Below are 13,597 nucleotides of genomic sequence, written 5' to 3' on the forward strand. Positions count from 1 at the left end.
AGCATACCAATACCCCATGGCAGTCTAAAAAATATGGTGAAATAAAAAGTATACCAACCTGAAGGTCCTGCCTCTTCAAACATGGTCCTTTCATCACAGCACTTCTCATGATATTATTTCATTCAGGCCACCAGGCCTTGCATCTCTTTGTTGCATTGCTGCATTTTGCATGCATACCTGCTTTACCCCCATACCTGCTTCACTCATAGGTAGAGGAACATCATTAAAATATTCCCAAACTGGGTCTCTTTTACGGCCTACTGCCATTTTGCTCCTCAAGGGAGGAATAAAGCACTTCAAGCTACATGCCGAAAGATCACAAGATTTAGAAGCTGCTTAGAAGGTTTCACTTTCATTTTTACTGCTTGCCCTTCCTCCTCACACTTAGAGCTTGATGGTACAGATGCATTTCTCTTCAAATAATCATACAGTTTGTAGTGTACATAGATTTGTAAAACAATGGGATAAAGGAATATTCCTGAACTGTTTTATGATTTATCTCATGGTTACTGTGAAATTGTGTGAATGCATCAATGCAGTGTATGTTACCTCAGCTTGCAGAGCTTGGATTCATTGAATAAGTTTACAAAAAATGTAAATATTGCAGAATATACAGCCTCGTGTTACATAACTAAGCTCCATTTCATGCTGAATAAACTAAATTATTAATGTACCTTAAATAGAAAACTACCTTTAGATAGATTTTTACTCCAAAAGCGTTTTATTAACATAAATTTGATAAAAATAAAAATAAAATCTGATTTAAATTTTTAAAAATCCACTTTTTTATTTTTAAAAAATCATCAATTTTTATCCACCCTGATAAGTGCTATGTGCTTAGAGCTCAAAGCATTGTTAGAGACCCCACACACCCACTTTACAGTCTTGTTTCTGTTTTTCCCCTCTGGGAGGAGGTTTCGAAGTATATCTAGCAGGACTACCAGATTCTGTAACAGCTTATTTCCCTATGCCATCCATCTGGTAAACTTGCAAGATTCATTTTTCTCGCCATGTACATGTATACATCCAAACTAGACTGTGTTGTTTCTCTGTGTCATATATGTGGATATATGCATAATTTTGTAATTATTTATTTTGTCATGTTTATGTAGTGTATGTTGGAGGTAGTGACCCTTTGAGAGCTGTATACAATGAAATTTCATTTTAATGTATGCCAATTAGCGTACATTCAAAATGACAATAAAGTTATTCTAAGTCTAAGTCTAGTTTATTTTCAGTGTAATCCAAGGTGCTTGTTAAACCCTAGGCATTCAATTCAGGTGAATAGAGATTACCTGCCAAAGGCAGTAGCAGAATGGACACAGAATGAGGCATTCTTGGTGCCTGCTCCTCTCCTTTAAGACAAGAATGGTCCCCTCTCTTACAGTCTTCTGGAGAATAGTTTAGAGCTAGCTTTACTGGACTTGTCTTTTAATGATTAAGCAGGAGAGAAAGATCCATGCCATTATTGTTTTATTATCACTGATGGTTGTACAGTTGATTGCGTTACTATACAATCTAGGCAGCTATAAAAACATACCTTTTGTTTATGTGACTGTCTAGACCAGTGATGGCTAACCTTTTCTGGACCTAGTACCCAAAGTGGGCAAAGCAGGGCCTGATTTAGAGAGGCCTTTAGAGGATTTAGGAAGTGGAATGGAATCTTTAACCATCTGCTTTTTGCCCATTAAAGGTTAGGGCAAAAAATGGGGGTGGGGTTAAGGTTCTCTTCCCTGAAACTCTCTAAATATAAAATACAGTAAAATAAAATGCCCAAATTTTGGTCCTACCTATTCTAAGGATGCATGTTTTACCTGCTCTACTATAATCTTTAGAGCATGATGGGTGATGGCTGTAAAAAAAGGGGAAACAAGTTACCCAATTATTATTACAAAACTCAAGTTCAGGACTGGGTATTCTTGAACAAGAACAGTTCTGCTTGAAGCTTAGGAAACACTTGTATAAACTTGAGAATTTTGTTTTCGTACAGTGCAATATATCATGTGAAAATATATTTTGAACCCAAACTTAAAATGATTCCTAACACATATCATTACTCTATGTTTTATTTTGAGTCTCTTTATACTCTTAAAATTCTATCGAAGGTTTATGGCACCACTTCAAACAACTGGAGACATGTTAACATGTATGTTTCACACAAGTCAAAAAATTCATATTTGAAATTACTTCATCTCTGTTCTTGATGTATTTTCCCATGGTTAATTGATTTAGGATTTAACTAAATTATCTCACCACACAATAAGTCAAAAGTGCCCTGGCTGTTTACATAATAGAGCTACAATTTAGTATAGTATTTTAAGCTAGTGTGTTGTATATAGAAAGTTCCATACAACTTATTTATAGCCTGTTTATCTGATACAATTTCATACATGCTCATTTCTTCATATGAACTGGAGTGGCTCCTATAAGCATCTACACAGAATAATTCAATAATAATTGAATAATGTCATGTAAAACCATACAACGCCAACAATACCTATGCCCAAGATATCCCACCTTACCCACTGGAATGAAAGTCAACTGAAAGCACCTCCTTTATGAAAGGGACACAGAAATAAATAAGAAAAAGGATGTAAATAGAAATTAGAATGATGGAAATGGGATGTAAACAGGCAGGCTGAAACTCTTTTCAATATTATACCAATTTCTAGGTAAAGATCTGTACTGGGGTGTTTACGATAGTTACATAAGCCTCCACTAATATGCCAAATCTTAGGTATAGGTATTTTATATTTTATATTTTATATGGCCTATTAAAATATTTAATCTGTTCCCTGCTGAGCAGAAAGGTAGACTCAAAAACATAAATGGCTGCTCTGTGGTTCTATGAAACCTACTCAAGTGAGTTGATTTTAGTATTTGGGTGGCATCATGGTTTACAGGTTAGCCTGGTGTCCAACTCTGCCTTATTCAACAGATAATTAGCCCAGCCATGCGAACACAGCCAATTTTTTCCAAAAGTTGGTGCAAATCTAAAACCAACGGTTACGAATGACCATAGCGCAAAAGAAGCTGCAGAGCTCTCATTAAAGGACACTGGCTGGTTCATACAGCATGCTAAGCCGTGGCCGATCACAACTGGTCAAACTACCTCTGTCGGGATGGTCACCCAACACTTAAGCCAAACCGAAATATAGATCGCATTACAGCTTAGCCTAAACCAGGACGTGTTTCGAGACAACGTTCATAAGCAGGAGCTGAAGGGAAATTGGGGTAAGAAAATGAGGGGCTCGGGTGCACGCGGAACTCCCCCACGCCCGCCCCACGGAGAGTAACATCTACGACTTCAGCGGTTGAACTCTCAGAGCAGACATTACACGGGGGTGTGGGGGTGGGGTGGGATGGGGGGGGGGAGTGAAAGGGTGCGCGCGCGCGCTCCGGAAGCAGCCAAGAAGCTCCGCCCCTAGGCGCGTGCATGGAAGGAAGCGACGGCATCGGGGTAATCTAACCGCTACTCTTTTCTTTTCCTCTATACCGCCGATTTAAGCGCCCGACCTAAATTGCCTGCCGCCCTGCTACGTTTGTTTCTTACCTCCATTGCGCTTCCCCCTCCCCCTTCACTGATTCAAAAGTGTCAAAAGAAAAAAAAAAGCACAACCGCAATTTCCTCTTCCGGGTTATCGGGAAGACACTCACTCAATATTCCTAGAGAGGCGCAGAAGGAATTTACATACAGTACTATTCCGCGTGGCTGGTGAGGAGCATCAAGCGCGTGCCGTCCGGACGCGTGGTTGGAAACTGCCACAAGACGAGCCGAAACGGTTACCCTAATAGCCGTTAGGGAGAAAGGAGCAGCGGTGCCTTCTGTGTCCCCAGACACCCGAATTGGTCCGAGAGGACTTCTTTTTGCCACTGTGGAAAGGGGTGTGGTTTGCACGGAAGAAGCTCGGCCGTGCTCGGCTAACCTTTTGGGGTTTACACAGTACAGCAGCTAAACCGTAGTTCACCAAACGCCCCTTGCAAAATTACAAAACATCCCGCCTTTTCTTTTCTTTGCCAGGTGTGTGACCTGGTTGGTGTATCGGCAGGAGACTGTAGAGAAGGAAGGGAGCGGTGAGCTCTCCCAGCTGCATCGCCTCGCACTTTCGGCTCCTCTTAACAGTTCCTGGTTCAGTTTGGAGATAAGCCTAGAACAGGGGTGTCAAACTCCATTTCATTGAGGGCTGCATCAAGGTTGTGTTTGACCTGGGGAGGGGGGGGCAGCTCGACGTCACTCGTTTCGGGTGTGCCTGTGGTGGCCCAGGCAGAGCTGGGGGGGATCCATTGTCTCCAGCAGAGGAAGGCAAGACGAGGGAGAGCTCGCTATCCCTATCAGGCCATGCTTATGACCCCCGGAGAGCAGCACAGGCTGTCCAGAGCCCTAGGCAGGTGAGGGCAAGTGCCCAGCTCGGCCCTCGCGCTCCCAGGGCACCGGGACCGCCCAGCCCAGTCCTGCTTCCCTGAGGGGGTGCCCGGCTGTGCTTACCACCACCTGGAGGCTGCTGCTGTTCGCGCTCTTCTTAGCCAGATTGCTCATGGTGTGTGCAGGAGGGCAAAGTGTGTGCATCAGAGGGAGGCCCACTCCCTCTCCACGCAAGGGGATCTGGCTTTGTAACCAAAGCATCCTCAGCGATAGGATGGGAGACCACCAGGAGAGGTCAGAAGGGGACAAGGGCAGCATGTGGCCAAGTACTAAGGCAGGACTTCCCTCAAAGACCTTCCCTTTCTCATTATTTATTCCTTCCTTCCTCCCTCCCTCCCTTTCTTTTTCTCTTTTTCATTCCCTTTTCATTTTCCTTCTTCCTTCCCCTTTCCTTCTTTTTTCTTCCTTGCTGTCTTCCCATCTTTTCTTTGTCTTTCCTCTTTCCCTTTCTCCTTTCTTGTCCCTTTTGGATGCTCAAATGCAAAAGGGAAACATTTCTCGATGCCTCCTTCCCTTGTGATCAAATGGCACTTTTGCTAGTAGTTTGTTTTGCCAGCACTCTGTTGTGTCTGCGTCCCCTGAGCTGGCCTCTTGCCAGAAAGTGACTCGGAAAGTGAGGGGGAAGGGCCATCAGGACTTACCACTGGAGCACCAGCTTCCCTGGCTCAGCTCCAGGAGCCAGAGGCAGGCCAGGTGGAGGAGATAAGGAGGCCTCTGTCCCCTGACTCTTCCCCCCCTGGCCACGCCTCCAGACCTGGCTGATGGCAATCAGGCCTGGCTGGACCCTAGGTTTCGTAGGCAGGAGAGGCGGGAAAAACAGAAGCAGGGGTGGGGCAGGCCTAGGAAGTGCTGAGTCACGGAGCCACACCATGGCTCAGTATAAAAGCAGCCCTGCTCCGTGACGAGCAAAAATTGAGCTGAACTATTTGATTCGTGGAGAAGTGAGCTGAACTCTTTGACTCTTGGAGAATTGAGCTGAACATTCGGCCTGGACTGCTGACTTCCTGGTTGCCTGGCAACCCCAAGATAAAAGGGAGACTTTGGCAGGCAGCTGCAGATTCCCTGCCAGGACTGATAGCAGCCGTGAACTCAATTACTGGCTCGTTTAGCCAGCTCGTGTGGCTGAGGCCGGGAGGGGACAAAACACACTCTGCCAGCGAAAACGGACCTCGGGAGGGGCGATTTTTGGCTGCAATGGCCTCCGACAGCACGCTGCCATTCGCCACCATGTATTTAATTCCTACAATACTTTAATTGTGATCGATTACAGAAAAGCTTTGACTATGTAGAACCCAATAAGCTATTGGGGGGGAGGGTTTGATCTTAGTGTCCCAATTCTGATCAGACTTCTCAGATCACTGCACACTGATCAGGAGACAACAGTGAGACTCTTTATGGTGACACATTGGTGCAGGATCAGTAAAAAAGTTAGACAGGGATGTATCTTATCACCATGTTCAATCTCTATGTACATTAATCACCCAGTGTGAGAAAACATGCAAAGGGAACAGAATGGCTTGCTAAATTCTGAGTGGCACAAATGTTTGGAAATTGTTTACTTTTCAGTTGTCATGTCAAGGAAGGAAGAGAAATTGAACACATGGTGACACCATAAGCATTTCTTTTGAGATCACTTATAATGCCCTTATGACAGTGATGGCTAACCTTTTTCTCGTCATGTGCTGAAAGCACATGCACGCGTGACCTCCACACATGTGCACGCGATCCCCTGCACATCCCAAAATCAGCTGGCTGGTGGGAGGCCCATGTGGTGGTGCTGAGCTGGGTGACAGCTCACATGCCCGCAGAAAGGCCTCCATGTCCCAGCTGTAGCACACGTGCCATAGGTTCACTATCACAGTCTTATGACTTTGCTAAATCATGAGTGTTTCTGTAAATCATACAATATGCTTTTAAAAAATTTTAAATTTTTCTGTCTAGACTCTAGAGCAGGGGTGTCAAACTCACAACGGACATTACGTGACGTTTTGCAACTTTTTCCCCTTTGCTAAACCAGGGATGGGCATGGCCAGCACGTGACGCATCCAGGCCATGGGCTGTGAGTTTGACACCTGTTCTAGAGGAACTTAATTTCATCTTTTACAGCAAGAATTTACACTGCCTGTAGAATTTTATGGCTAGTACAGAGGCAGAGAATGTAATATAAACTGTGTGTCAAGAGGTCTGACTTGCAGACAATTTATACTTGTTAATGGGCTGCTTATTACTAAAAATGGTGGATGATGTTCTCCTTCCTCAAGCCAACAAAGTATTAAAGCTGTGCATTTTTAAGATGCATCTGTTTTCAGTTGTTCATGAAAATATGTGGTTTCAATGGTTTGTCAGCTGAAGGAAGGAAAACATCATCCACCATTTTTAGTAATAGGCAGCCCATTCATAAATTCCAACACATGCAACTTTTAGTTAAAGGCAGACTTGGGGATGGATCTTGATCTTAACATAGGGACTTCCTGTATGTGTTCTGTAGTTGGATAAATAATCATACAAACAGAAAGGCGTCTTTTGCAATGGGTTTACTCTCCTCTAGAAGTTATTACAACACTTTACAAGAAAAAGGGAAACTCAAATTCCTCCAAGGAAGATAAAAGCTATGGAAGGAGCTTTCCCATATGCAGTCCATAAAACCAGAATAATACTGGTCCCACTACATACCAAAATCAGAGCAAAATTACAGACGATGTTCCAATGTAGAGTTATTAAAACATTCAAAGAAATGCTATAGGTCACAAATGCATAAATCTGAAATAGCCAAAGCAAGCTGTGAAAAGAATGATAAATCCTTTCTGTGGATGATCTATGATTTGCAGGTGCTTGAGTAGTCTTGTTGCTACCAGTGGTAGCAACAGAATCACTGACATCTAGGTTATGTCAAAGTCATTACTGTACATTTAGTATATTGTTGGCTAGACATATTTTTCTTTAAAAAATAAATTCTCAAATGCTTGTGTTCTTATAATGCCTAGTATCTATTTCAATATTCATAAATGATTATTTCAGTTACAGTCTTACTGAGGCTGAACACGATCATTCTGAACTACAATCAGTGCATATCAGAAACTGAACTAAATCAAATATTTGTGTTAGAAAAAGCTCTATATCTAGGATGTGATATAAATAAACATGGAATGAGCCAAAAGACAAAGATATAGAAGTTATGTCAGGAATTAACCTCCCTAAATCTGCTGCTGAACTAAGAAAACATTTAAGCATGGTGCAATTTCTTGGATGGTTTTGTATTACAATTGGCAGAAGTCCTGCATTCTTTAAATGAAATGCTCAAAACAGACACTATCTGTCACTAAGGACATGAATAAGTTGTTGTCAGGTGTATAAACAATGTTTAACCACATCCTCAGTTTGTGATAATCACTAGTGTATTATTATGAGTGCTGATGTTGGCAACTGTGTAATAGAGTGTAAGTTCACTAATGAGAATTGAAGCCAATAGCATATTGTTCCCAATCCAGAAATATGATGTGCCCAAGTTGCAAAAGCATGACTCACAGTAATGTAGCCATGTGAATGATTGATGGACTAAAGTTCTTCCAATTTTATGCAAACTAGAGTTGTGCACATTTAAAATGATTTGAAAGAAATGCAGTGCTTCTGTATTACTAATTAGACAACTATGTCTTTTTTCCAAACTTTTCTATTAACTTGGGAAAAAAGGTAGATACGCCTACTGTAATTAATAAGAGAATTGCTGGACACGTGAAAGATTCAAAGCACTTTTACAAAATAATTTTCAAAATGTACATAAACCTCATTCAGACAATAAGCCATTTGTTTCCCAGAGAATGACAGAGATGGGGTACAGGTATCAGTAATATACCAAACATTTTTCTTCCAGATTATGATTTGTAAGCTCTTACTTCATTCAGCCAAAACACTTGTTTGAACAGCTAAAAGGATAGTAGATGACCAGGCAAAGAAGATCAAACAAATCTGGAAAGAGTATACTGAAATTCTGCACAGTAAAGAATATCCAAGACATCTTTAAAAGATACTCTCTATTTACTAAAATCTCTAGTGCCATAATATGAAATGCAGTCTGTACTCGGGGCATTCCAAGTTGGAAGTCCATAGGAATTATTGGAATTTCTACAGAAGTCTGGCAAGCAACAGAAGAATTAGTAAAATTGGCTAACCAAATGATGGCAGCAAATCTGGAGAATAATGGTGAAAACAGATTGGAAAAGGTCAATCTATATAACAATACAGAAGTAAGAAAATTTAACAGAGTAAAATTACAGTATTCTTAAATTCACACATAAGCAATAAAATGGTTAGGATCATCCAATGCAGATTAGAAAACTATACGGAAAAGGATGTGCTATGGATGGCTTTAGAACAGGCCAAGGAAAGCAAGACAAAAAAGCCAAAGAATACCAAAAAGAAATATGATAACACATAATCAGGCAGATTCTATTCAACTTTTAAAAGTGGAAAGTCACATGACAGTATGACATGACTCAAAGCCTTTTTCTAATTAGTTTCTTCAGTGTAATGCCATTGCATCTGACCCACAACTATATTATTGAGCTTCATATAAAATGCTTGTCCCTCACATATACGCTACAGTCCTTCCACATAAATCCTTCCTTCCATATAAGACCAGTTGCTCTAACATCTGTAGTTATGAAAACCTTGAAAGGCTAGTGCTGTCCCACTTGGAAAACCATCACGGATCTGCTGTTAGTCCCCCTGCAATTTGCATACCGAGCAAATAGATCAACAGATGATGCTGTTAATTTGACCGCACTACATCCTACAACATCTTGAATCTCCAAAGACCTACACAAGGGTCCTGTTTATAGACTTTAGTTCAGCATTCAACACCATCATTCCAGACATTCTTCTAACTAAGCTAAACCAGCTAATGGTACCCGAACACACTTGTAAATTGATCATAAGCTACCTAACAAACAGGAAGCAGCAGGTGAAACTAAGCAGAATCACATCAGATACCTGTACAATTAACACAGCACTCACCCCCCAAAGGCTATGTGCCCTCTCCACTTCTCTCTCTATACCAATGACCGCGTCTCAAATGATCCATCTGTTACACTACTGAATTTCGCAGATGAAACAATAGTGATCAGTTTCATTCGAGACAATAATGAATCCAGACAGGAGGTTGAACAACTAGCCTCATGGTGCAACCAGAACAATCTGGAACTGAACACACTCAAAACCGTAGAAATGATGGTGGACTTTAGGAGAAACCCTCACATACTACCACTTCTTACAATACTAGACAACACAGTATCAACAGTAGAGACCAAATTTCTAGGTTCTACCCTATCTCATGACCTAAAGTGGACACCCAACATCAAAAATGTCATCAAAAACGCACAACAAAGAATGTTCTTTCTGCACCAACTCAGAAAGCTCAAATTGCCCAAGGAGCTGCTGATACAGTTCTACAGAGGAATTATTGAGTCTGTCATTTGCACCTCTATAACTGTGTGGTTTGGTTTTGCAATCCAACAAGACAAACACAGACTTCAGAGGATAATTACTGCAGAAAAAACAATTGCTACCAACCTGCCTTCCGTTGAGGACCTGTATACTGCACAAGTCAAAAAGAGGGCTGTGAAAATATTTACAGACCCCTTGCATCCTGGACATAAACTGTTTCAACTCCTATCCTCAAAACGACGCTATAGAGCAGGGGTCTCCAACCTTGGCAACTTTAAGACTTGTGGACTTCAACTCCCAGAATTTCTCAGCCAGCAAAACTGGCTGAGGAATTCTGGGAGTTGAAGTCCACAAGTCTTAAAGTTGCCAAGGTTGGAGACCCCTGCTATAGAGCACTGCACACCAGAACAACTAGACACAACAACAGTTTTTCCCCGAACACCATCACTCTGCTAAACAGTCTGCATTACTATTAATCTTCTCATCGTTCCTATCACCCATCTCCTCCCACTTCTGATTGTATGACTGTAAATTTGTTGCTGGTATCCTTAAGATTTATATTGATTATTTTCTTATGACTATCATTAAGTGTTGTACCTTATGATTCTTGACAAATATATCTTTTCTTTTATGTACACCAAGAGTGTATGCACCAAGACAAATTCCTTGTGTGTCCAATTACACTTGGCCAATAAAGAATTCTATTCTATTCTATAACCCATTTTTCTCAGAATGAAACATTTAAAAATATATACAGGCACATTCTATTTGCTGATGGAATTATTATTCCAGTTCAGTTGCAACACATGGGTAATATATATACTTCATTATGTCCATTCAGTTATCACTAAGTCATGAGCGCATGGTGGTCTGGTTCAGCCAATGTTTTAAAATCAGTGGAAGCAAGTTACAATGTTTAGCTAAAGAAAAAAACCTCAATTAAAAAAAATCATTGATTATGCCAGATATATCCTGAAAGAAAATTATAATGATAATTTATTAAATTGGAATGGTAAGTATTTAACATTATAGGTTATTTTCACTGACCTGTTTTCAAGTCATTTTGTCTAAAGTCTATCATACAATGGATCCTTGACCAAAATGTTATCTTGGATCTTAATTGCAAATTAAAAGAACTATAACTGATAATCTTACATGAGCAATCTCAGGGACACCTCAATCCTCCATTGTCCATATCAAAGGAGCACAATTAGGCAAAAACAAATCCATTTGCAACTAGTTCCAGAGCAACAGCAGTCTTCATAGAAGCAAGTTAAGGCCAGAGAAGGAAAGCACTTCTTTCAGCTTCATTCCTGTTCCATTCATCTCTACAACTCAAATGGTTTGGATTTTTGGTTTATTCTGTTTTGGTTTGATTTTTGCAGGTGAGGATAAATGCAAGCACACTCAGTGGAATCAATGTAATGTTATTGGTTAGATTTTCAAACTGTTATAATCTTATGACTCTCCTTGGTTTACAGAAATGAAAACAACCATAATAAGATGTTTATAGCACACAGTATATATTGTATATTTTATGATATGTATTATAACATATACAACATATTTTAACACATTATAAGTCTCTTTAAATCCAATGATTCTATGAAATATGATTATGAGATTATTTTCTTTTAATCCCAAATTATACATTGGAGAAATTAAAGTATATATCTGATTGGCTGATTGGTTTGTAAGATTTATAAGCCACTCAAACAAACAGCAAGAAAAACATACAGTTTTTGGCCCTTCAGATGTTGCTGGTATATAATTCTCACCATTGGCTGGACAACTGTTTTCCCCCCACCTCTTATTCCAACCTAGGATATGTTACTCTATGGCTTACTTTTCATGTCTCAGTAGACTGGTCTTTCTGCCAGTTATCATTTATTAAAGAAGCCACACCTTGCAGATGTTCCAGAAAATTATTCACAGCTTTAGTATTTCATTTTTTTAAGAAGCCAAGTGAAAACATGCCTGGCATTATATTGTGTTTTATGACACAGAAGAAAGCATTAGCTGGACATTTTTAAAATTACTTTCCATTTTATATGTCCCTGAAGGTTAATTTGAGCACTTAGGTCAGTATTTCAGCTGCAAATGGCTTAGCCTTGCTTCCTTTGATATACAGATTACATGCCAGGCAGTTTAAAATTATAAGTAAAAAAGCAAGTCCTTCAAGTTAATCTAAGCCATTAATTAATTGTTGATTAATGCTAAGAGTTAAAATGCCAGCAAACTGATGCTTATAAGAGAGAAGCTTGAACGGTGCTCCAAATCATAGTGTTACGTGGTCATACTGCTGAAAGGTAATTTGATTATCTTTTGATACTAAAGGGACGTGGAGACTACTTTTATATCTGTAACTCATTGACAACCTTGCTGTCTACATAGACCTGTCATGTTTATAAATATTCAAACCAAGGACTGCAAAAAGTAAATTTGGAGACTAAAAGTCTGTACAGGGAAACCTGGAGCTTGACTGGGTGGGGTGGACTAGCCTTATAATGAATGGCACCTGGAGAATTGGATGGAGTGATGGGGTTTCAGCTGAGACAATAATTTGAAGGCAGCAAAGCAATACCAAAACACCTAATTTGCTCCTATCAAATGGTCCTCCAGAGCAGGGGTCTCCACCCTTGGCAACTTTAAGACTTGTGGACTTCAACTCCCAGAATTCCTCAGCCAGCAAAGCTGACTGAGGAATTCTGGGAGCTGAAGTCCACAAGTCTTAAAGTTGCCAAGGGTGGAGACTCCTGCTCCAGAGTTCTATTGGGAAACTGGTCTCCCTATGATCTGTGCCCCATACAGTTTGACCATATTCAGATTTCCATGGAATTGGGAATTCATTGTACATAAATAACCTATGACTAATGGTTAGTCCATCAGTCCTTTATTTTGATCATTTAATTTGGTCAAATTTGCATTCAAAATTAAAGCTTAAATTATATCATTTTAAGACATAAGAATAAATGGAGTTTATGTTGCTAGCACAAATGAAGATAAAATTATCATCTCAATCAACTGATATATAATTTCAAAATCAATTATGAATACAAGTATACAAATCTGTAAGATGTATACTATTACATAAAATTACATTCAATGCTAAATGTCTAAATATAGTTAAGATATGATTAAAATAGTATATAAAGTCACTAAATTTGTAAAATCTATAAATATTTCAAACCTAGTATCAAGGTGTGACTAAAACACTTCAGGGTAGAAATTTAGATAGCACATAGAAAGGGATGATAGGAAATCTAAAGACTGGATGGTCATTGCCTTAATCAGCCAAATGGCTTCAATGCCTAAAAATGTAAATTGTGGCAAATAGTAAATAGTAAGGGGCGTGCATAAGAGCACAAACATGCCTACTGTTCCTGTCCTATTGTTTCCTTTCATTATATCCAATTAATATAGTTTTTACATACTTATTCTTATATATATGCTTATATGTTATATAGTTACTTTCATGCTTATGCTTATATATACTGTTGTGACAAAATAAATAAATAAAATAAAAATAAATAAATAAATAAAATAAAAATAAATAGGTATATAACATACTGTACAAAATAACATCTACCTTTGTAACTCTTAAAAGCCATCCTTGAGTACTTTTAACAGTAACTGTTAAAAGCCATCCTTATATACACTATAACAATTTTTTCTACTTTTAAAAAGAACTTAATTATGCATGCCCACTCTCACTAATTACGTGATAAGAAG

General features: G+C 39.5%; 1 protein-coding gene across 4 annotated transcripts in view; it reads right to left on the reverse strand.

The window, feature by feature from the left end:
- ZDBF2 (zinc finger DBF-type containing 2) overlaps positions 1–3,599 on the reverse strand; it is a 28,347-nt gene extending 24,748 nt beyond the window's left edge. For 2 of the 4 annotated variants that reach the window (XM_058186444.1, XM_058186461.1), the window contains exon 1: positions 59–3,547. In XM_058186444.1, the coding sequence (XP_058042427.1) occupies positions 59–109 (51 nt within the window). In that variant the 5' untranslated portion in view covers positions 110–3,547. The other 2 variants (XM_058186451.1, XM_058186469.1) reach the window with 2 other exon arrangements.
- Positions 3,600–13,597: the final 9,998 nt, after the last annotated feature.

The sequence above is a fragment of the Ahaetulla prasina genome, chromosome 1, assembly GCF_028640845.1.
Source record: "Ahaetulla prasina isolate Xishuangbanna chromosome 1, ASM2864084v1, whole genome shotgun sequence".
Classification (NCBI taxonomy): domain Eukaryota; kingdom Metazoa; phylum Chordata; class Lepidosauria; order Squamata; family Colubridae; genus Ahaetulla; species Ahaetulla prasina.